The 21,829-nt window shown below is 48.8% G+C and overlaps 1 protein-coding gene across 2 annotated transcripts in view; it reads right to left on the bottom strand.

Annotated features, from left to right (window-relative positions):
* Positions 1-21,829, bottom strand: part of KAT8 (lysine acetyltransferase 8) — a 340,257-nt gene that overhangs the window by 69,894 nt on the left and 248,534 nt on the right. For both annotated transcript variants that reach the window (XM_078652506.1, XM_078652507.1), the window contains exon 9: positions 36-186. In XM_078652506.1, the coding sequence (XP_078508632.1) occupies positions 36-186 (151 nt within the window). The remainder of the gene's footprint in view (positions 1-35; positions 187-21,829) is intronic.

Raw genomic sequence — 21,829 nt, 5'->3', positions numbered from 1 at the left:
ACATTATTGCAAGTCGTATGATCACTGTGTCCTACCTGAGGTCCTTGATGGATAGTGTTCCTCGAAAGTCACGCAGGATCTCCAGCAGCACCCATGACCAGTAGCTGCGATAGCTTAGCTTCCCAAGATCAGAAAGGGGTTTCTCTGGAGAGCCCACCATGCATTCCAATTTTGAGAGCTCATAACCTGCAACAATACAATCATGCAAGGGATAAAAAAGAATGTATATCCTCTTACAAGCAAAGTTAGAGTCTGTGGGTCATGTGGCATACAGCATTACTTATTTGACATGATCTACAGCTTTCCCAAAAAGCTTCCCAGAGTATCTGAAGGTGTGGGGATCAGAGGAATGCTGTGATTAGAACCTGATAAAACTAACTGTTTTCTATTTTCTATGAAAGATATACAAGAATAGGATAATGTTACTTACCCAGTAAGCATCTGGCTTGGCATGTAGAACTATAGATTCAAATGCTTTGCATACTCCTGCCTTTTAGTGTTGGGTCCGGATGTTTGCAAGTTGTTTTTCATCGAAGAAGTCTTTCCAATCACAAGGTAGGTGATTCCTCCGTTTGGTGATAGTGTGCATGGGCAGTGACTCGATTGTTTTCAAGCAGAGGGGGAGAATGGAGTTAGTAAGTAAAGAAGAGAGATGTCCATGCGTATGTATATAGAGTAAGAGATAGAGAACTGCAACAAGTACAGGTACCCGGGAAGGCGGGTGGGAGCATGTAAATCTACAGCTGTACATGCCAAGAACAGATGCTTACTGGATAAGTAACATTATCCGTTCGAGGCATGTGAGCTGCAGATCACATGCATTGCATAGATTTTACAGCAGTATTCTCCCAAAGCGGTGGCTAACCTGTAGCTGTCGGAGTTGTCTGAAAAAGCGTTCTAAGTACTGCCTGGTCCACATTAGCTTGTTGTCTCGCTAACACATCTACACAATAATGTTTGGTGAATGTGTGCGGTGTAGACCATGTTGCAGCTTTCCAAATATCAACTATGGGGATCTTTGCTAAGAAAGCCACAGTAGGCCCTGTAAGAAAGTGGCTCTTATATGCTGCACCAAAGTAAGGTTCAGTGTGCACAGAGTCCACAGTCTCCAGAGGTATGCCAGAGGCTAAAGTTAGATATAGACACCAACTAATAAGTAACACTCAGTCAAAAACCTGCTCAGAAATGAGGGTTGGAAGATTGTGTGTGCTGCTTGCAAGATCAGTAACGGGACACCCTTCCGATAGTTACAGTGTTCCCATCAGAGTTCCAACCTGTACCGCCCGTCATCATTTGGGAAGGCCACCATAAGTACACAGGGAAACCCCATATACGATCAGGCACAGCATGGTGGAAAACAATGCCCAATGAAGTTATGACAGGTCGGTGGCAGGATGTAACCAATAAGCAGTGCTAAATAATGAAAATAAAAATTTTTTCAAAAAGTGGTGATGTTAAAAAGGGGTAGGAGAAGGAAAATAGATTTATTAGCAACCTTCAACTCCCACTCTCTAAAAACAGTGCAAAAAGGTAGTGTGAGCAAATTACTACCTCGACAGTTTATAAAGTCACGGTCGACATGTTTCTGCAGCTTTTACCTGTGCCCCGGGGGTCACTTGCTGCTTCTTCAGGACCTATCCTGCTACTGCTTAATTAGTGCATAATAAACAAGGAAACTTAAATAAAATAAATGTCACCTTAGATTCTCCTGTTGGAGGAACCAGTGGATTTCGCAATACAGCACACACACATAGAAAAGAAGAAAAAGAGAACAAGCCTATTAGCAAAAGCTCTCTGGGCGAGACTCGGATACAAAGCAAGGTCTCGCAATTAATGGTTTATAATCCATTACCTTCCACACTTATTTTGAGATAACAGCTATTCCCAAAAGAGCCAGATTGCCACTTAAGTACAGAAACACTCACCCCATGTTATGGAGAATGCTGCCCCACCTCACCCGGCATTAGCTCAGGTACTGCGGAGCCCCGCTCTGTATGAATCACAAACACATATAAAACAAGAATCAATTAAAGGAAGTACTGTAAGGTCAAGGCAGGCCACTCGATATAGCGTGGCTTACAGAGCCGCCTGTTCTGTCTGTTGACTCACCTATCCGTCGGTACTCCAGACGTCCAACTGGGCTGTCTGTGGGAGGTACCGGCGGTAGGAGTCGTATTGCTTAAATAGGCTATAGATCTTATGGGTGTACCGGCACATACCGTGAAACACGGACGCGCTGCCCCGGTCCTTGCTGCTCGCGTCAGTCTGTCCTCTTCCGGGTATGCCAGAGGAGTGTTCCGATTGGCTGGCGCGGAGCGTGACGCGGACGCGTCACGCGAGGAAATATGGGCTTAGTAGTTTGAAACCCTCGTGTGTACTCTGTCTAAACTTATCTATTGTAACGGGACTAAGAGGTCTCCTAGACTCCTCAGATTTTTTACACACACAACCAGCGCTAGCACGCAAATTATCGTGACGCCCTCGTACTGATGTTAAAAAATTGCAAAAAATTTTTACAACAATTTAAACAGCGTATAGTACAGCCTGGCGGCAAATCCTACGTGACAAGAAGGGGGGCACCAAACTAAGGCCCCTTGTGTCTTTATAGCAAGGTCAATGACCATATCATGTTTAGGCTAATGGCGCATCTGGGTAAGACCTGGACAGATCTCGCCTCAAAAGGCCATTATAAACGCGCTACTCCTGCGCTGTATCCATTGTGCTGGACAACAAAACTCCTAAGCATCCATGCACCCAGGCAGCGAACATGTTCTATCTCTGACAGCCCACATGCCACACATATCATCTAATCATCAGGTACTGATACTCAAGGGAAGTAACAGATATACCTCTCTCCGGGCATATCATTCATTAATGTAAAAGCACTGATTATCTTGTGCCTCTAACTCTTGAGTGACATCCAAGGAATATCTTCATTCAATCCTCGCTTGTCTGTGCCCAATTTATATACCCATCGCTGTTCACGCTGGAATAGGAAACTCTTAGTGTCAGTGATATGGGCTGGTATTAGAGGCTGCTCTATCACAGTCCAATGCAACTCAGACGACATATGCTTGGCTGTTAAAAAGTGGTTCGTCAGTCTGGTCGACTGTCTTGAGCACCGAATAGAGCTTTTGTGCTCACAAATGCGTGTCTTGATTTTGCGAGTAGTCATACCCACATACCTCTTGTTACATGGGCAGCTAATTAATTATATAATTAATAATTCCTATTCCAGCGTGAACAGCGATGGGTATATAAATTGGGCACAGACAAGCGAGGATTGAATGAAGATATTCCTTGGATGTCACTCAAGAGTTAGAGGCACAAGATAATCAGTGCTTTTACATTAATGAATGATATGCCCGGAGAGAGGTATATCTGTTACTTCCCTTGAGTATCAGTACCTGATGATTAGATGATATGTGTGGCATGTGGGCTGTCAGAGATAGAACATGTTCGCTGCCTGGGTGCATGGATGCTTAGGAGTTTTGTTGTCCAGCACAATGGATACAGCGCAGGAGTAGCGCGTTTATAATGGCCTTTTGAGGCGAGATCTGTCCAGGTCTTACCCAGATGCGCCATTAGCCTAAACATGATATGGTCATTGACCTTGCTATAAAGACACAAGGGGCCTTAGTTTGGTGCCCCCCTTCTTGTCACGTAGGATTTGCCGCCAGGCTGTACTATACGCTGTTTAAATTGTTGTAAAAATTTTTTGCAATTTTTTAACATCAGTACGAGGGCGTCACGATAATTTGCGTGCTAGCGCTGGTTGTGTGTGTAAAAAATCTGAGGAGTCTAGGAGACCTCTTAGTCCCGTTACAATAGATAAGTTTAGACAGAGTACACACGAGGGTTTCAAACTACTAAGCCCATATTTCCTCGCGTGACGCGTCCGCGTCACGCTCCGCGCCAGCCAATCGGAACACTCCTCTGGCATACCCGGAAGAGGACAGACTGACGCGAGCAGCAAGGACCGGGGCAGCGCGTCCGTGTTTCACGGTATGTGCCGGTACACCCATAAGATCTATAGCCTATTTAAGCAATACGACTCTGTGAGAAGTTGGCCTGATGTGCAGTGCTCACTATTCTAGTGATCACTATATATCAGTCCAAACAACCCTTATTGATGATTGGTTGTAAGTCAACCTTATAGACCAGCTATCCTAGTAGCATGGATACGAGCAGTCTAAGGCTAAGACTCTAGAGGGCGTGTTAAGCCAGCTGTTTTACCATCACATTACCCCTTGAACACCCAGTGAAAGGACACCACACAAGTGTTATGAAAATAAACAATGTATTTATTAGAATCACAACAACCCTGTACTCTTTATGAGGACAGGGTGCTAAGCACACAACAAAACTCTTACGAAAATACTTTTAAGTTAGCACGTTACACAAATGCCCGAGGGGCACGAAAAACCATATACTTTCAAAGTGGAATGCGAATTACTAGCAGGTAAGTAACGATTCTCAGAGGCTTTGGGATCGCTAGGACTGGACTACTGAACCTTTAGATTACTAGCAGGAGGCCTAGGGAACTCGGGTGCAGAGTGTGCACTCTCACGCGGGATGCGGGACAAAGTCTATGGAAGCTAGAAAAGGCAAAGTTAGTGTTCACGGGCGAACCCGACCTGGTAGGAAGAAAACGACAGTGGATCCTGACCCTAGGATAGTGAGGCTATGCTGGGACACCGAAGTGCCGAAGTTACCTAGCCCAGGGGCTGCAGCTGCATAGGTCTGAAAAGACGTCGGGGATCTCGTTGCCGGACCAGGAGCCTGGAAGGAAGAAGTTGCTGGCAGGCGACCAGTGAAGGAAAGTTCGATGGATCCAAGCCTGGATCAAGGAAGAAGAAACCTGAAAGCAGAGGGGACCAAGTTCTTGAATCACCAGCCAGTGATTAAGTGGGCACCAGGATGGCACCGGGCGAAGTCACCGCAGTCAGGTGAGTGGGCGCTGCTGGGCTCTGCAGTCTCTCGGACCAGGAGGCGTTGTCGGCGACCAGGATGGAGGTGCGAGCTGTCCCACGGAGGATGAAGTCGTTGGCGCCGAAGTTACCCAGGATTGGGCAACAAGCCTTGGCTAATTCAAGCCCACGCGGTGGACTCAAAATGGCGTCTTGAGTGGACCAGGAGGGTCCGGGGTGCTCCTCTTCTGGAAGGGAGCAAGGGCCACAGTCTGGAGCAACCAGACCAGCAGCAGAAATGTCGTCGGGCGTCGTCAGGGAGGCCACAAGCCAACGGGCTAGTAGCCAAACAACGCGGTGAGCAGCGGAAAGCAGAAGGGCCCCACGCAGATCGTGGAGATGCTGGGGGGCTGCACTTCGGAGCTGGAGCTGCTCAGAGTCGGGGCTTCTCGGACCCCAAAGCACTCACCAGGAATTCACTCGGCGGGCTTGCTGGAAAGAAGTCGTGCAGTCTTACAGCTGGCCGGTCCCTTGAGGTCTCGTCGCACCCACGGTTCTCAGCTGGGCTGTAGAGGTGGGTAGAGGTCAGAGGTGCCAGGGAAGCCGGTTCTCGTCGAGCTGGGCAGTCGGATTCCGGAGGAAGGACTTGCAGCAGACCGCAGTGTTCTTAGGTGGTGCCTGCGGATGCAGGGTGACTACTCCTTAGTCACAAGGGAGAAATCTTAGGAAGAAGTCTTGAGTTCCTTTCGCAGAAAGTAGTTTCAGGATTCAAAGATGATCTGATTTGGAAGGGGGCCAGTCTCTACCTTTATCTGGGAAAAAGGGGCTGGCACGCGACTAGGTCCTGCCCTATGGGTGGGACCAGGAGGGGGGTGGTTACACCCACTTCCTTGGCGGGCTTTTCCCCAGCACAGGGTCTGGAGTGACCCTGGAACTGGTTCCAGCCAGCCTATGCACAGTGAGCACCGGGGTGCCACGTGCAGTCACCTTCCTCTAAAGCCCTGCCTACCTACAATACACAAAACCCTGTCTGGGACGGTGCTGGCACCGCCCCTGGCAGGAAACCCTTTGTCCTTGTCTCCTGCTCTGGGAGGACTCCCAGCAGCAGGAGGGCAGACTTGTGTCTCGGTGGCAGCATCCATTTTGTGGATGCTAAGGCTCTGTCTGACTTTTAACCGGGTTATAGGTTACAGGCATGTCGTGTCCCTCTAGAAGGGTGGAATGCTAACCCCGTCGCCAGAATTGGCGAGGGGTTAGTATTCCAATTCGTATGACACCTTACTCGACATGTTTTGATAAAGCGATACCAGAGTTGGCACATAACCGCGAGGATTATAATGCACTTAAGAGTATATGGTATGCGATATCATGGAAACGGCTAAGGGATAGATCCCGAAAGCCGCAGACAGGCTCAGCTCATGCCAGAGCACCCTCTCACACGATTCCAAGCACTCTGCCTTCAGGATTGTTAAGGCCTGCCATAGGAGTGACTGATAGGAGATCTGTGTGTCCATTTTAGGGTTAGATATAGGTATACTATATCTAAAGCAAAGGGTGAGTACACCACCTTGCCCCAGCTGTCGTGCAGCCAGTTGTGTCAGTTTTAGTTAGTCAATCCAGGGGTGGCATAATACATGCTTCAGCCCCTGGGAGACTTCTGGGTACACCTCAGCCCTGGGTACAGGGACTTGGAGAGGGCCCAGTGCCAATTCAGTACCTGAGTACAATTTGGATAGAGAGAACAGCTAGGCTGTGGGTCTGATTAGCAGGCCCACAGCCAGGGAAAGTCGTAAACCAGTGCAGCAAAAAGCAAAAATCTGGGTGATCATAGGATTGCAGACCCTACTCTCCTACATGACCCCCCCCCAAACTTTGGGACAATAAACTAACCTTGACCAGGTGAGTCTTCTTGCTCTAAGTGGAAATACCTGGAGAGCCCATCAGCATTGCTGTGATCAGTCCCAGGTCTATGCTCCACTGTAAAATCCATCCCCTGTAGGGAAATGGACCACCTAAGCAGTTTGGGGTTTTCACCCTTCATCTGATTTAGCCACAAGAGGGGCTTATGGTCTGTCTGAATGGTGAAGTGAGTGCCAAACAAGTAGGCCCTCAGCTTCTTCAGGGCCCAGACCACAGCAAAGGCCTCCCTCTCAATAGCTGACCAATTTTTCTCTCTGGGTGTCAACCTCCTGCTAATGAAAGCAATAGGCTGATCATTACCATCAAAATTCAGTTGAGACAGAACAGCTCCCACACCCAACTCAGAAGCATCTGTTTGGACAATGAATGGCTTGGAGTAATCTGGACTCTTGAGGATAGGTGCTGTGCACATGGCCTGCTTTAGGTCATTGAATGCTTTCTGACAGCTTGCTGTCCACTGAACTTTCTTTGGCATCTTTTTGCTTGTCAGGTCATTAAGGGGGGTCACTATGGACCCATAATTTCTGACAAACTTCCTATAGTAACCAGTCAGGCCCAAGAAAGCTCGAACCTGAGTCTGGGTGATTGGAGGAGTCCAGTCCTTGATGGCCTGTATCTTACTCTCCAGTGGCTGAACCTGGCCTCCACCTACAAGGTGGCCCAGGTATACAACCTGTGACTGCCCTATCTGGCACTTGGTGGCCTTGATAGTGAGGCCTGCCTTTTGCAGGGCCTCTAACACTTTCCTCAGGTGGACCAGGTGATCCTCCCAGGTGGAGCTAAAGACAGCAATATCGTCAAGATAAGCTGCACAGAAGTCATCCAGCCCAGTGAGGACTTGATTCACCAACCTTTGGAAGGTGGCAGGTGCATTTTTCAGTCCAAAGGGCATTACCACAAATTGATAATGCCCTCCAGGGGTAGAAAATGCTGTCTTAGGTTTGGCTTCCTCAGCTAACCTGATTTGCCAATACCCAGCTGTCAAATCAAATGTGCTTAAGAAGTTGGCAGAAGCCAATCTATCTATAAGCTCATCTGCTCTTGGTATTGGGTGGGCATCAGTCTTAGTGACTGCATTGAGGCCTCTGTAGTCTACGCAAAACCTCATCTCTCTCTTACCACCCTGGGTGTGAGGCTTTGGCACTAGAACTACTGGGCTAGCCCAAGGGCTATCTGAGGGCTCAATGACTCCCAGTTCCAACATTTTCTGCACTTCAGTTTTTATGCAGTCTCTAACATGATCAGGCTGTCTGTAGATTTTACTCTTGACAGGCAGACTGTCTCCAGTGTCAACATCATGGGTACACCAATCAGTTTGGCTGGGTGTCAGAGAGAACATATGTCGAAAGGATTGCAGAACTTGCCTGCAATCCTGTTGCTGATGTTCAGTGAGGCTGCCACAAAAGACAACACCATCAACTGACCCATCATCAGGATTCTGAGTGAGCAGGTCTGGGAGAGGGTCACTCTCTTCCTCCTGTCCCTCATCTGTGGCCATGAGCAAGCTCATGTCCTTCCTGTCAACATATGCTTTGAGCCTGTTAACATGGAGCACTCTGAGAGGGCTCCTGGGAGTTCCAAGGTCCACCAAGTAGGTAACCTCTCCCTTTTGCTCAATGATGGTGTGGGGCCCAGACCATTTGTCTTTCAGAGCTGCTGGGGCCACTGGCTCCAGCACCCACACCTTCTGTCCTGGCTGGTACACAGTCAGTACAGCCTTTTGGTCATGCCAAGCTTTTTGAAGTTCCTGGCTGGCCTCAAGGTTTTTAGATGCCTTTTCCATATACTCAGCCATCCTGGAGCGGAGACCAAGTACATAGTCCACTATGTTGGTTGCAGGCTTTTTGAGAGGTCTCTCCCATCCTTCCTTCACCAAACACAGGGGTCCCCTTACAGGATGCCCATACAGAAGCTCAAAAGGGCTGTAGCCAACCCCCTTCTGTGGGACCTCTCTGTAAGCAAACAAGAGGCAGGGGATCAGGACATCCCATCTTCTCCTAAGAGGTTCAGGTAGTCCATGAATCATCCCTTTCAGGGTCCTGTTGAATCTCTCAACAAGCCCATTGCATTGTGGATGATAGGGTGTGGTGAACTTGTAGTTCACACCACACTCTTTCCACATGGCAGTCAGATATCCTGACATGAAGTTTGTACCTCTGTCAGAAACGACCTCCTTAGGGAAACCCACTCTGGAGAACACTCCAACTAGGGCTCTTGCCACTACAGGGGCTGTAGTGGTCCTAAGGGGAATAGCCTCAGGATACCTGGTGGCATGGTCCACCACCACCAGTATAAACTTGTGTCCTGATGCTGTCTGGGGTTCCATTGGACCAACAATGTCAATCCCCACTCTTTCAAAGGGAACCCCCACCACAGGTAGTGGTATGAGGGGGGCCTTTGTTGTGCCACCTGACTTACCACTGGCTTGGCAAGTGACACATGAGCGACAAAACTCCTTGGTATTCTCATTCATATGTGGCCAGTGAAAGTGTGAGACAAGCCTGTCCCAAGTCTTTGTCTGACCTAAATGACCTGCAAGGGGAATCTCATGGGCCAAGGTGAGAAGGAAACCTCTCAGAGACAAGGGGATGACCAGCCTCCTGGTTGCACCAGGCTTGGGGTCTCTTGACTCAGAGTACAGGAGTCCATCTTCCCAGTATACCCTGTGGGCACCTGTGGCATTCCCTGCAGCCTCAGCAGCAGCCTGCTGTCTGAGGGGTTCAAGGGAAGGGCAGCTCAACTGTTCCTTCCCCAGGTCTGCTCTGGAGGGTCCCCCTGAGCCCAGAAACTCAACTTGATCAAGTTCAAGCTCTTTAGGCTCAGTTTCCCTCAGCTCTGCTAGATCAGCCTCCTCAGAGACTTGATCCTCAACCTGGGGCAAGGGGGAAGGCAAAGCCTTACCCTTACTGCTCTTCTTCTTGGGAGGTGTCTGGTCCATAATTTCAGGATCCAGCACCTGTTCAGTGGGGCATCTTCTGGCCTGTGACCTAGTCACAGCAAGCACATGTGCTGGCAAGCCTAACATCTCCATGTGAGTCCTCTGCTCCACTTCTGACCATTGTGATGACTCCAAATCATTGCCCAACAAACAATCAACTGGGAGGTCTGAACTGACTACAACTTTCTTTTGTCCCTTCACTCCACCCCAGGAGAAAGCTACAATTGCCACACTATGACTAGTAGTGACATTGCTGGCATTGGTCACCAGGAAATCAGTACCTGGCATGATCTGTCCAGGGTCCACAAAGTTAGGTGTCACCATGGTGACACTGGCACAAGTGTCCCTATAGGCCTGAGCCATTTTGCCATTAATCAAAGGTGTCTGCCTGTATTTGCCCAAAGTATTGGGACTTATTTCAGGGGACATATCCACATCCCCTGTACAGACAAGGACAGCCTGAGTGAGTGTGCCAACTAAGTTGTCAGACCCCTCAGTACCCAAGGTTAACCCAACTAATGCCTTGGGAGTGACACTACCACTACTGACTGTACTAGGGGGTGCAGTTGCTTTAGGAGCTGTAGTGGTAGGAGTTTGTCCTCCTCCTCTTTTGGTGCACTCACTAAACCAGTGAGATTTACTTTTGCAGTACTGGCACCACCTTTTTGACTGGCCTTCCTGAGTCTTCTTTTTCTGGGAAGCCTGACCCCCACCCTCTTTGGTTTGTTGGGGACCTGGTGAAGACTTCTGGTCATTTTGCTCATTCTTAACATTACCCTTCTGGTCTGCTTTCTTCTGACCACCCTGGTTCTGGTTCTGGTTCTGCTTGATCCTTGTCCTGACCCATTTGTCTGCCTTCTTTCCCAATTCTTGGGGAGAGGTCAGATCTGAATCAACAAGGTGCTGGTGCAGCAACTGGTTCTGACAATTGTTTAAAATTTGTTCTCTCATCATTAGATTATACAATCCTGTGTAATCTGTAACCTTGCTACCCAGCAACCAGCCCTCCAAAGCCTTAGTGGCACAATCCACAAAATCAGACCAGTCCTGAGACTGAGTTTTCTGGGTGTCTCTGAACAGCAACCTGTACTGCTCAGTGGTTAAACCAAACCCATCAACCAGTGTATTCTTCAGGACCTGGTAATTGTTAGCATCCTCCACTCTTGTAGTGAGGAGCTTATCTCTACCTTTACCATCAAAGGAGAGCCACAGTATAGCTGCCCACTGACTCTGGGGAATGTTCTGCACAGTGCAGGCCCTCTCCAGAGCAGCCATCCATTTCTGGATGTCATCCCCTTGCTTAAAGGGGGGCACTATTTTAGTCAGGTGTTTAGTATCTAAACCCTTCTCTCTATCTCTTGGGAGATTGCTGCCACCAGTGGGAGCTAGCCCACTCATCTGCTGCTCTCTTGCCAGGGCAAGCTTCTCTTTGGCCAGGGCAATTTCTTCCCTTTCAATCCTCAGTTCAGCTTGTCTCATCCTAGCTTCATGCTCCTTTCTCTGAGGGGAAGTAAATCTCCTCTGTGGAGGATTCCTTCTCCCCTGAGAAGAGGCATTAGAGTGCAGAGATCTATTGGAGTCCCTAGAAAGAGATCTATCTCTCCTAACTCCAAGGTTAGGCCCACTTCGGGTTAGTACTGGGGGGCCCCCAGATCCTAGCCCAAGTAAGTCTAAGTTGGTCCTAGTTAGCCTTCTGACTACCTCAAGACCCTTGTCTACCTCATCCCCAGAGAGTACCTCCTCATCCTCCTCCTCAACTGCTGAATCAGTGTTGGGGAGGTCTGGATCCCCAGAGGTTCCCTCTAAGGCTGGCATGCTCTCATGTAACTGAGAGAGCTTTCTGGCATCATATGTCTCTAAGAGACCTATCAGAAAGGGAATGGTGGGGTTAGACCCCTGCTTCAGTTTCCTGGAGACACAGAGTTGCCTCATCTCCTGAAAATTGAGAGCTGCATATCTTGAAGTGACCTGTGGAGGGTCAACACTGACCAGGGGAGTCTCAGTAGAGTCCCCCTGAGTCGACATGCTTTTCTAGTGAGGTGTAAGTGGTGCACTTACCTACACTATATGTTTGCCTACTGATCCCTTGCTAGAGTTGTAGTTTAGGGTGTGCTAGGCCCTAGGAGCTACAACAGCTGGTTCAGTAGAACTCAGAGTATTCTAAGCTAAGTTATATGTACCTTTAGTACTTATGTGATCTTTCACAAGATATTCTTAGGGCATGTGTGGTAAAACAACAGCAAGCTCAAATCCCAACCGCTGCTCACCAATGTGAGAAGTTGGCCTGATGTGCAGTGCTCACTATTCTAGTGATCACTATATATCAGTCCAAACAACCCTTATTGATGATTGGTTGTAAGTCAACCTTATAGACCAGCTATCCTAGTAGCATGGATACGAGCAGTCTAAGGCTAAGACTCTAGAGGGCGTGTTAAGCCAGCTGTTTTACCATCACATTACCCCTTGAACACCCAGTGAAAGGACACCACACAAGTGTTATGAAAATAAACAATGTATTTATTAGAATCACAACAACCCTGTACTCTTTATGAGGACAGGGTGCTAAGCACACAACAAAACTCTTACGAAAATACTTTTAAGTTAGCACGTTACACAAATGCCCGAGGGGCACGAAAAACCATATACTTTCAAAGTGGAATGCGAATTACTAGCAGGTAAGTAACGATTCTCAGAGGCTTTGGGATCGCTAGGACTGGACTACTGAACCTTTAGATTACTAGCAGGAGGCCTAGGGAACTCGGGTGCAGAGTGTGCACTCTCACGCGGGATGCGGGACAAAGTCTATGGAAGCTAGAAAAGGCAAAGTTAGTGTTCACGGGCGAACCCGACCTGGTAGGAAGAAAACGACAGTGGATCCTGACCCTAGGATAGTGAGGCTATGCTGGGACACCGAAGTGCCGAAGTTACCTAGCCCAGGGGCTGCAGCTGCATAGGTCTGAAAAGACGTCGGGGATCTCGTTGCCGGACCAGGAGCCTGGAAGGAAGAAGTTGCTGGCAGGCGACCAGTGAAGGAAAGTTCGATGGATCCAAGCCTGGATCAAGGAAGAAGAAACCTGAAAGCAGAGGGGACCAAGTTCTTGAATCACTAGCCAGTGATTAAGTGGGCACCAGGATGGCACCGGGCGAAGTCACCGCAGTCAGGTGAGTGGGCGCTGCTGGGCTCTGCAGTCTCTCGGACCAGGAGGCGTTGTCGGCGACCAGGATGGAGGTGCGAGCTGTCCCACGGAGGATGAAGTCGTTGGCGCCGAAGTTACCCAGGATTGGGCAACAAGCCTTGGCTAATTCAAGCCCACGCGGTGGACTCAAAATGGCGTCTTGAGTGGACCAGGAGGGTCCGGGGTGCTCCTCTTCTGGAAGGGAGCAAGGGCCAGTCTGGAGCAACCAGACCAGCAGCAGAAATGTCGTCGGGCGTCGTCAGGGAGGCCACAAGCCAACGGGCTAGTAGCCAAACAACGCGGTGAGCAGCGGAAAGCAGAAGGGCCCCACGCAGATCGTGGAGATGCTGGGGGGCTGCACTTCGGAGCTGGAGCTGCTCAGAGTCGGGGCTTCTCGGACCCCAAAGCACTCACCAGGAATTCACTCGGCGGGCTTGCTGGAAAGAAGTCGTGCAGTCTTACAGCTGGCCGGTCCCTTGAGGTCTCGTCGCACCCACGGTTCTCAGCTGGGCTGTAGAGGTGGGTAGAGGTCAGAGGTGCCAGGGAAGCCGGTTCTCGTCGAGCTGGGCAGTCGGATTCCGGAGGAAGGACTTGCAGCAGACCGCAGTGTTCTTAGGTGGTGCCTGCGGATGCAGGGTGACTACTCCTTAGTCACAAGGGAGAAATCTTAGGAAGAAGTCTTGAGTTCCTTTCGCAGAAAGTAGTTTCAGGATTCAAAGATGATCTGATTTGGAAGGGGGCCAGTCTCTACCTTTATCTGGGAAAAAGGGGCTGGCACGCGACTAGGTCCTGCCCTATGGGTGGGACCAGGAGGGGGGTGGTTACACCCACTTCCTTGGCGGGCTTTTCCCCAGCACAGGGTCTGGAGTGACCCTGGAACTGGTTCCAGCCAGCCTATGCACAGTGAGCACCGGGGTGCCACGTGCAGTCACCTTCCTCTAAAGCCCTGCCTACCTACAATACACAAAACCCTGTCTGGGACGGTGCTGGCACCGCCCCTGGCAGGAAACCCTTTGTCCTTGTCTCCTGCTCTGGGAGGACTCCCAGCAGCAGGAGGGCAGACTTGTGTCTCGGTGGCAGCATCCATTTTGTGGATGCTAAGGCTCTGTCTGACTTTTAACCGGGTTATAGGTTACAGGCATGTCGTGTCCCTCTAGAAGGGTGGAATGCTAACCCCGTCGCCAGAATTGGCGAGGGGTTAGTATTCCAATTCGTATGACACCTTACTCGACATGTTTTGATAAAGCGATACCAGAGTTGGCACATAACCGCGAGGATTATAATGCACTTAAGAGTATATGGTATGCGATATCATGGAAACGGCTAAGGGATAGATCCCGAAAGCCGCAGACAGGCTCAGCTCATGCCAGAGCACCCTCTCACACGATTCCAAGCACTCTGCCTTCAGGATTGTTAAGGCCTGCCATAGGAGTGACTGATAGGAGATCTGTGTGTCCATTTTAGGGTTAGATATAGGTATACTATATCTAAAGCAAAGGGTGAGTACACCACCTTGCCCCAGCTGTCGTGCAGCCAGTTGTGTCAGTTTTAGTTAGTCAATCCAGGGGTGGCATAATACATGCTTCAGCCCCTGGGAGACTTCTGGGTACACCTCAGCCCTGGGTACAGGGACTTGGAGAGGGCCCAGTGCCAATTCAGTACCTGAGTACAATTTGGATAGAGAGAACAGCTAGGCTGTGGGTCTGATTAGCAGGCCCACAGCCAGGGAAAGTCGTAAACCAGTGCAGCAAAAAGCAAAAATCTGGGTGATCATAGGATTGCAGACCCTACTCTCCTACAGACTCCTACCGCCGGTACCTCCCACAGACAGCCCAGTTGGACGTCTGGAGTACCGACGGATAGGTGAGTCAACAGACAGAACAGGCGGCTCTGTAAGCCACGCTATATCGAGTGGCCTGCCTTGACCTTACAGTACTTCCTTCAATTGATTCTTGTTTTATATGTGTTTGTGATTCATACAGAGCGGGGCTCCGCAGTACCTGAGCTAATGCCGGGTGAGGTGGGGCAGCATTCTCCATAACATGGGGTGAGTGTTTCTGTACTTAAGTGGCAATCTGGCTCTTTTGGGAATAGCTGTTATCTCAAAATAAGTGTGGAAGGTAATGGATTATAAACCATTAATTGCGAGACCTTGCTTTGTATCCGAGTCTCGCCCAGAGAGCTTTTGCTAATAGGCTTGTTCTCTTTTTCTTCTTTTCTATGTGTGTGTGCTGTATTGCGAAATCCACTGGTTCCTCCAACAGGAGAATCTAAGGTGACATTTATTTTATTTAAGTTTCCTTGTTTATTATGCACTAATTAAGCAGTAGCAGGATAGGTCCTGAAGAAGCAGCAAGTGACCCCGGGGCACAGGTAAAAGCTGCAGAAACATGTCGACCGTGACTTTATAAACTGTCGAGGTAGTAATTTGCTCACACTACCTTTTTGCACTGTTTTTAGAGAGTGGGAGTTGAAGGTTGCTAATAAATCTATTTTCCTTCTCCTACCCCTTTTTAACATCACCACTTTTTGAAAAAATTTTTATTTTCATTATTTAGCACTGCTTATTGGTTACATCCTGCCACCGACCTGTCATAACTTCATTGGGCATTGTTTTCCACCATGCTGTGCCTGATCGTATATGGGGTTTCCCTGTGTACCTATGGTGGCCTTCCCAAATGATGACGGGCGGTACAGGTTGGAACTCTGATGGGAACACTGTAACTATCGGAAGGGTGTCCCGTTACTGATCTTGCAAGCAGCACACACAATCTTCCAACCCTCATTTCTGAGCAGGTTTTTGACTGAGTGTTACTTATTAGTTGGTGTCTAGTACTTACGAGGGACGTAGCACTCTCGGTCATTAAACTTTCCCTCTGACCCTCCCTAGTGAAGTTTAAAGTTAGATATAACCTTACTATCTAAAGTCGTAGCTTGGTCGAGCAGTAGGGCAGTATCAGAGGACAGTGTAAAGCATTTGTTGTACATACTCAGTCAGCAAATGGTCTCACACACTCAAGAACTGAACTCTCGGCCAATTGTTTTGTATATAAAAATATATTGTTGTTTTATTTTAGAACCACAAGTAGGTATAAAAATACTTTCTCAGAATGAGATGTTGCAATTGAATACTTTCAAATAGCAGTATACTTTTAAATGCAATAGATACAGTAGTTGCAATATGCAACACAAGTAAAACACAATTATAACATTGAGCTCAATGGGAAGTTTTAAGCAAATGCAATAAAATCACTTTACAAATTTTTTTCTTACTCAGGGCTGGATCCTGGATTCAGCCCTGGTGCATTTCCAGTAAACAGTTGAAATAAATTGTTTTTGTTACACAGGCGATTTTTAAGGAATATTTGTATCATTTGAAAATTGACACTTTGAAGAAATTTTAGTCAAAAACCAAGCAATGTTATCCTATGGAGAAAATGTGTCGGCTTTCAGGTAAGTACTCCGGGGTCTCCCAGGTTCAAGTAGGTACAGTCGTTACACCCTCAGCTGCACAGGGGGAGACGGGTGCAGAGTGAGTAGGCCCAATGTTAGCCTATGGCGGGTAGGGGCCTTTGGTTGGTGGCACTCGGGCGACTGGGTGCAGGGTGGTTTTTTGGCCGTCGGGCGCCCAATGTATTTAAATTGGAATGCTGCAAGATGAACAAAGGCTTCAAACTCGGGGACGGAGCTTCTTCAGGTGCGACCACCACTTCGAGAGGTAAGTTGGGAAGCTGTAGGTTAGGTAGCCACCTAGGAGTTGGGCACGGGGGGCCGTGGGGAACCGGGTGCCTTTTGGTGTCGGGAAATCTTACCAGCAGCTGGTCGCGGTTGGAGGGGTCCCTGGTTGTGAGGCTGCAGGCGTCGTCAGGAGCGTCGAGAAGGGTCCTTGGGTGCTGGATTCGTGGTCACAGTCGCCGGGGGGACGTTCTCATGGCCTTTGTTCACTCAGGCACCGGCCTGGCTCGGCGGGTGCAGAGTGTGCTGGAGTCGCGGTTCCTGTCTGGCACCAGGGGTTGTTGCTGTTTGAGTAGAACCACTGCTCGTGGGAGTCCCAGTCTTTAGATGAGCAACGCAGTCAGGTCCTCCAGGGTTTTCGAGGTTGCTGACCACAGGAGACGCCGGGGTTTAGCAGGGTCGACAGGCCGGTAGGGCTGGGGCCAAGTCAGTTGATGGTGTCCTCTTGTTAGCAGCTGCACGGCAGGTCTTCTTCTTCTTGATCTTCATGTTAGTTTCGGAATCGGGATCTGAGGAAGGAAGGTCCAGGGTGCCTCTAAATACTAAATTTAGGGGCGTTATAGGTAGGGCAAGGGCAGGGACCAATTGATCCCTTTCCTGGGGTGAGTACACCCCCTATCCTGCCACTCTCCAGTGGGAGGGGGGCAGAAGCCTAGCTCTGATTGGGTAGGGTATCCCCATTCTCAAAATGGCGGGAGCCCGGAGTTGGGCTTTACCCTTGCCAACCCCACCTGAGGGGTGGGGTTGGCAGAGGCTGGCACACCCCCTTTCCTCACTTAGGTTTTCCCGCCTGTCTTCCCGCCACAGTGGGGGTCAGAACCGGTGACGACCAGTTGCTGAGTACAGCAAGTGGCCTGGAGAAGCTCACAAAGCCTTTGAAGCTTCCCCTGCCCATCCTGGGGGCGGAGGCCTAGCACATTGCCTCAGGATGTGCATTGTTGCAGACCCATGAGAACGGATGGCTCTCTACCCAGGGGTCCAGGAACATGTCTGCTGGGTGGCAGCCTAGGCAGCCCCTCAGTCAGGACGCAGGTTGTGGGTTAGGTTCAGGGGGCAACTCTAAGTTGCCCTCTGTCGTGCACTTTACATAAAATTCCACACTAGCATCAGTGTGGATTTAATGAGCTGAGAAGTTTGATACCAAACTTCTCAGTCTTCAGTGTAGCCATCATGGTGCTTTGGAGTTCATGATGACGACCTTCCCGCACCATATACTCTTAATGGCAGCACTGCACTTACAGTGCCCAGGCCAGGAATGGACCTGGGTACTGTAGGGGTACAGGGCTCATGCCCTTGTATCCACAGCACTGGCATAGGGCACCCAGCTAGAGGAGTGACTGAGGTATGCCAGGCCAGTGTGTTGTGGGCATGGCACAAAGGGATGTGTGCCATGTGGACTCTGTGGTTTGTTCTGCACCAAGACACTCAGCCTGCGAAGGCAGTGTGTGGGTGTCAGGTTACAGGGCCTCTAAGGGTGGCACAATAAGTGCTGCAGCCCTTAGGGGCCTTCTCTGGTCACAGTGCCCTGGGTACCTAGGGTAACATTTACCAGAAGCTGACCCATGGCCAGAGAGGCAAATTGGGTTTAGGTTTCAATACAGTTGTAGGGAAGGACACAGGCCCTGGGCACCTGATTGTCAGGAGCCCAGGGCACACCCAGTCAAAGTACACCAGCAATTCAGCAAAAAGTGAGGGCATACCATGCAAGAAAGATGGCACTTTCTCACAGCCCCTATTTTGCAAGTGGAATGTGCTCTAGGGGGTATTGGTAACATTCTCTTTGCTTTTGCATAACAAGTTTGAATGCATTTAACAATCCATCTAGCAATATCTAACTTGGATATGGGATTGCCTTTGTGTGGTAGAGCAAAAGCAACGAAAAGTTGTTTAGTTTTAGGAAATTATTTTGTTCTTGCAATGTAATATAAAAGGGCTCTTCGACCATCTAAGGTGTGTAGAGCCTGTTCTGCCACTGAGTCAGGTTGAGGGAAGAATACAGGTAACTCTACTGATTGATTGATGTGAAAGGCAGACACTACCTTAGGTAGAACCTTGGGGTTTGGACGTTGAAAAAAGGTTCTTCTATGGTTAGTGACTATGGTTCACCCACTCTCCTCAGTTATGTGATTGCAATGAGGAAAGTGGTTTTCCAGGAGAGAAACTGTAGTTCACATTTATACATGATTTCAAAAGGTGGGTCCATTAACCTTGAAAGGACTATGTTAAGATTCCACACTGGGGCAGGTGGAAGTCTTGGTGGGGTAACTCTTTTAAGTCCTTCCATAAAAGTTAACATTGTAGATATGCAGCTATTGCAGTGAGATGTAGTCGGATAGAAGTGTAAGCTAACCCCGACTGCTGCAAGTGTAGTAGATAACAAATGGCATTTTGTATTGAAGCATCAAGGGGGTTGATGTTGTTATTACTGTAATAGATAACAAAATGTTTCCATTCAGCTGCATAACGGGCTCTTGTAGTAGGCCTTCGGGCCTCTCTGATGATGCTCAAACTGTCTGGTGGGAGATTAAGATAACCAAACTATGATTTCAGGAGCCAGATCACAAGGTTGAGTTGTTTGGGATCTGGGTATCTAATTTCTCCATGGCTCTGAGTGAGGAGACTGGATGTGAGGTGTAGTTTTTGATGTGGAACTAGCGACAGCTCCAACAGTGTTGTGAACCAAGGTTGACAGACCCATGTGGGAGCTACTAGGCTGAGTATGAGGGATGTTTGCCTGAGTTTCTGAACCACTAATGGAATGAGCGGGAGAGGCGGAAAAGCATAGGCAAATATCCCTGACCAGTTCATCCATAGTGCACTGCCTTTGGAGAGCAGGTGTGGGTACCTGGAGGCGAAGTTTGGGAATTTTGCGTTTTGGTATCTGGCAAAAAGGTCTATTTGAGGGACTCCCTAACTTTGAAAGCATGGGAGGAGAACTTCAGGGTGAAGTTCCCATTCGCAGATTTGCTGTCTGTCTTCTGAGGAGATCGGCAATTTAATTGTTCACTCCTGGGAGGTGTTCTACTACGAGATAGATTTTGTGATGAACCGCCCAGTTCCAAACGTCTTGAGCCAAGGGAGAGAGTGTCCCCCCCCCCTGTTTTTTTATGTAATACATAGATGTCATGTTGTTGGTACGAACTAGGACAGCTTTGCCGACCAGGTGAGTCTGAAATCCTTTGAGCGCTAGAAACACTGCTAGCAGCTCTAGATGGTTTATGTGAAGAGTTTTTTGCTGTCGACTCCACAGGCCTTGTTTTGTATGATGTTGAAGATGAGCCACAACCAGTGAAGCACGCATCCGCTGTTAGCATTGTCTGTAGAACTGGGTCTTTGAAGGGGCGTCCATTTGACAACTTTGTGGGTTCCACCTCTGCAGAGAGCGCTGAGTACGGCCGCTTACCAACACTAGATCGGTTAAAAGACCCTGTGATTGGTTCCACTGGTAAGCATTCCTGTAGGGACGCGTGTGAAGCCTGGCATGGGGAACAATGAAGAGGCCATCATCGCCATTAGCTGCATATACACTCAAGCTGGTAGTGAGTGAGTGGGCTGAAACTGGAGAACTAGAGCCTAAATAATTTGAATTCTGGCTGCATTGTGGAAGGCTAAAGCCCTTTGAGTATCTAAAGTGGCTCCTCGATAGTTTTGAGTGTTGGATGGTTTAAGATGTGATTTCAACACAATGACTGTGAATCCCAGTTGGTGCAGTAGCTGCAGTGTCATGTGAGTGTGTTGGAGACACTTTGGATATGTACTGGCTTTGATAAGCCAGTCTTCCAAGTAGGGAGAAGACATGAATGTGTTGTCTTCTTAGGTGAGCAGCGAGCACTGCCAAACACTTTGTATAGACGCTGGGAGCTGTGGTGACTCCGAACGGGAGTACTTTGAACTGGTAATGATGCCCGCTACCACAAATCTGAGAAATGTGCGATGAGCGGGATGTATCGGAATATGGAAGTAAGCGTCCTTTAAGTCTAGAGGAGACAGAAAGTCGCCCTGCTTTAGGAGTGGAAACACTTGTTGAAGTGTTACCATATGAAATTTATTTGATTGTATGTACAGATTTAAATCTCTGAGGTCTAAGATAGGTCTAAGAGAACCATCCTTCTTGGGTATAAGAAAGTAGAAGGAATATACGCCAGACCCTTGGTATTGTGTGGTACGGGCTCTATAGCTCCTTTCAAAAGGAGGGACTGAACCTCTTGGTTGAGGAGGTTTAAGTTGTCTGGTGACAATTTGTCTGAACGTGGACGACTGTTGGGCAGATTGTTGGTAAACTCCAGGCAATAACCATGAATGAATAATTTCCAGTACCCATTTGTCTGTAGTGATTGACTGCCAGACGGGTAGGAATTGGGAAATACGCCCCGGACAGGTGTTAAATGGTCAGGGGGAGTGTAGTGAAGTCACTGTTTGGTACTGGAGGCGGAGCCGCGTGTGTTCTAGCCTCTACCTCTACCCTTCCATTGTTGTCTCTGTAGCCCCCTCTGTAGAAACCCTTAAAGGGAGAGGGTTGATTGTTGCCTTTGTAGGTTGTTGAGGCAGAGTCAGAGGAGGTGTTTTTGGACCCTCCGCGATATAAGGAGCGCCGAAAGCAACCATGGGTGATGGTGACGGAAGGGCTCCCATAGAGTTTGCCACCTCTGTGTCCTTCTTCATCGTTTCTAATGATGAGTCTACTACCGGGCCAAAGAGGTGTTGTTTATCAAATGGTGGGCTCTGAATGGAAGCCTGAACCTCTGGTTTGAACCCAGAAATGTGTAGCCAGGCATGCCTTCTTAAGAGAACGCTGGTGTTAATGGCTCTAGCCACAGTGTCAGCAGCATCTAAGGCACACCTGATGGAATTATTTGAGATGTGCTCTCCCTCCAGCACTAGGTCTTGAGCTTTGGACCTGTGCTCATCAGGCAGAATTTGGAGCAACTGCTCCATTTCATTCCAATGTGCCCTATCGTACCTAACTAAAAGTGCTTGGGTATTGGAAATGCGCCAAACGTTTGCAGCTTGGGAGGCTATTCTTTTTCCAGAGGCATCTATTAATTTAGACTCCTTAACTGGGGGGTGGAGCATCCCCTGACGTTTGGGAATTGGTCTTTTTACGTGCATTAAACACGACTAGAGAATCGAATGGTAACTGCCCCCTGATG

Source organism: Lissotriton helveticus, chromosome 7, assembly GCF_964261635.1.
Source record: "Lissotriton helveticus chromosome 7, aLisHel1.1, whole genome shotgun sequence".
In the NCBI taxonomy this organism is placed as follows: domain Eukaryota; kingdom Metazoa; phylum Chordata; class Amphibia; order Caudata; family Salamandridae; genus Lissotriton; species Lissotriton helveticus.
The sequence above is the reverse complement of the archived record's forward strand: the minus strand, read 5'-3'. Positions and strand labels throughout refer to the sequence as shown.